The sequence below is a fragment of the Oxyura jamaicensis genome, assembly GCF_011077185.1.
Source record: "Oxyura jamaicensis isolate SHBP4307 breed ruddy duck chromosome 8 unlocalized genomic scaffold, BPBGC_Ojam_1.0 oxy8_random_OJ70937, whole genome shotgun sequence".
NCBI classification, from domain to species: domain Eukaryota; kingdom Metazoa; phylum Chordata; class Aves; order Anseriformes; family Anatidae; genus Oxyura; species Oxyura jamaicensis.
The window spans coordinates 1-2,582 of record NW_023304139.1 but is presented as its reverse complement, the minus strand read 5'-3'; the positions used below and the strand labels follow the sequence as shown (position 1 = coordinate 2,582).

At 73.9% G+C, this 2,582-nt stretch overlaps 2 protein-coding genes across 2 annotated transcripts; one reads left to right on the top strand and one right to left on the bottom strand.

Annotated features, from left to right (window-relative positions):
- Window positions 1-124: 124 nt before the first annotated feature.
- LOC118157632 (structure-specific endonuclease subunit SLX1-like) lies at window positions 125-1,465 on the bottom strand. The gene is given in 5 exon segments (XM_035312033.1): window positions 125-283; window positions 385-510; window positions 512-706; window positions 1,090-1,141; window positions 1,229-1,465. Coding segments are annotated over 5 exon segments (666 nt in total). The 5' UTR covers window positions 1,387-1,465; the 3' UTR covers window positions 125-148.
- A 132-nt stretch (window positions 1,466-1,597) lies between these two features.
- Window positions 1,598-2,578, top strand: BOLA2B (bolA family member 2B; the record flags this gene model as incomplete). Its single annotated transcript, XM_035312032.1, has 2 exons — window positions 1,598-1,710; window positions 2,489-2,578. Coding segments are annotated over exons 1-2 (162 nt in total), but the record flags the coding sequence as incomplete, so codon positions are not given.
- Window positions 2,579-2,582: the final 4 nt, after the last annotated feature.

The following is a 2,582-nucleotide window of genomic DNA, read 5'->3' as shown; positions in this document are numbered from 1 at the left end:
CCCTAGCAACGTCCCCGTAGCAACAGCACCTGGGCTAGCAAGCCTGCTCCTAGCAACCGCTCCTACCCCTAGCAACCGCTCCTAGCAACCACCGCATCGCCTTAGCACCCCGTTACCTTGGCAACCCCATCGCCATGACAACGGCGACTCACCCGGGGCAGGCCCCGCGCAGGGGCAGCAGCTCGCGGGGCTCCGAGCGCAGGAAGCGCGGCGCCAGGCACAGGGCGTGCGACACCGCCGGGCAGCCGGGCCGCGGGCAGCGCAGGGGGGCGGAGTCAGGGCCCTGGGGGCGGAGCCACCATCAGGGGGCGGGACCAGGCTCGTGGGGCGGGGCCAGGCTCATAGGGTGGGGCCTCGAGCCATCCCAGCCCCGCCCCCCCTTACCTCGCAGGGCAGCCCGCAGAGGTTGCAGGGAGGAGGTGGAGTCAAGGCGAGAGGGGGCGTGGCCTTCCTCCTCGGGGGGCGTGGCCTCAGCCCACGCGGGTCCACCTCGACGACGACGTGGGGGGGGTGGGGCGGGGCCGGGGGCGGGGTGTGGCGGGGGGCGGAGCCAGCGGAGGCGCAGGGGGAGGCGGCTCCAGGGCGGGGCGCGCAGGAGGCGGGGCAGCAGCCGCAGGGCGAAGGCGATTGGCTGCTCGCGGCGGCGGCGCGGCGACACTTCCGGGAGGCGGCGGGAGGCCGAGGGGTGCTGCCACGCCCACTCGAACTGCAGGGGGCGGGGACATGGCATAAGGGGGCGGGGCCAGGGGTTGGGGGGCGGGGCCGGGGGCGTGGGGGCGGGGCCGGGGCTTTGGGAGGCAGGATCAGGGAGGTATTGGGGGCGGGGTCTAAGGCCTTGGGGGCGGGGCCAGGGCTTCGTGTGGGGTCTGGACATTGGGGGCGGTGTCAGGGACTTGGGGGGTGGGGCCAGGGAGCGCTTCGGGGGCGGGGCCGGGTCTCTTAGGGGGAGTGGCCAGGGGCCAAGTCGAAAGGGGGCGTGGCTATGCCGTTATGGGTGTGACCGGGGCTTTGGGGGCGGTGTTAGGGACTTGGGGGCGGGGCTCTGAACCGGGGGGCGTGTCCATGACCCACGGGGGGGCGTGTCCTCACCCGCAGCGCAGCCACGTCGGACGGGAAGCCGTGCACGTAGAGCTCCATCTCCCTGCGGAAGTGACGTCAGCGCCTCCCCCCCCCCTGCCCGGCCCCCCTCCCCCCGGCCGCGGACCCGCCCCCACCGGCCCTCACCCACCAGGGCCCGCGGCCGCTCGTCCTCCTGGCCCCGCCGTGCCGCCGCCCCGCGTTGTGCTGCCGCAGGCGCCGCGCCGGATCCAGGCTGAAGCCGACGTAGGCCCCGCCGCGGGCCCCGGGCGCCGCCGAGCGCAGCAGGTACACGGCCCGCAGCGACATGGCGGCCGCCCCGCTTCCGCCACACCTCCCACAAGCCCCCGCGCGGCGCCGCTGCCCCGCCCCACCGCGCCGTTGCTAAGCAACCCCCCTCCACTTCCTCCCCACCTCCCTCCGTTGCTACGCGACCGCCCTCCCCCCCGTCCCCCCTCCCTCTCCTCGCCCTCTGATTGGCCGCTCCCCCTCCGTGGGCGGGCCTTGCCTCGCCGCCGCCTCCTCCCATTGGCTGCCCGCCCGCCGCCCGTTTCCGGGGCCATGGCGGAGCCGGAGCTGAGCGCGGAGGCGCTGCGGGAGCGGCTGCGGCGGGAGCTGGGAGCGGAGCACGTGGTGGGCGGGGGGGGGGGGGGGGGGGGTGGGGGCCTTCAGGGGCCTCTGCAGGGCCAAATGGGCCTCGCAAGGCCCCCGTGGGGCTCTGAAGGGCCTCGGTAGGGGCTTCACTAGGCCTCGGGAACCGGCGCTGGGCCGTAACGGGCCTCGGAGGGCCGCGGGTGGTCTCTGTGGGCCCTAAGAGCCCTCCGTGGGGCTCTGCTGGGCCTCGGGAGGCTTGAATTGGCCGCAGGGGGCCTGGAGGGCTCGATGGGCCCTCGGAAGGCCTCGGTGGGTTTCTATAGGCCTTAATTGAGGCTTTAATGGGTCTGGGGGGGCCTCCCTGGGCCGCCTCGGGAGACCTCCGTCGCCGCCGGGGGCTTTCAAGGCCTCAGTCGGCCTCGGCGGGTCTCACGCAGCCCCCCCAGGCCTCGCTGGGCCCCAGGGGGTCTCTGCAGGCCTCGGGAGACCTCGTTAGGCCTCGGCAGGCGTTAATTGGCCTCCGGGGACCTAACGAGGTCCCGTTACGCCGCCCTAGGCCTTTGTAGGCCTCAATAGGCCCCAGAGGCCTCAATAGGCCCCAGAGGGCTTCGGGAGCCCGCGGGAGGTGTCCGCAGCCCTTAGAAGACCTCGTTACAGCTCCGTCGGCTTTAATTAGCCTCTGTGGGCCTAATCAGGGCTCATTCGGCTGCGCCGGGCCTCGGCAGCCCTCTACAGGCCTCCTTGGGCCTCGCTGGGCTTTAATTGACGGACCCAATTAGGCCTCGTCAGCACCCCCTGACCCCCTTTCGCCCCGCAGGAGGTGGAGGACACCACGGCCGCCCGCTGCGCCGCCAGCTTCCGCGTCCTGGTGGTGGCGGCCGCCTTCCGCGGCAAGGGGCTGCTGCAGAGGC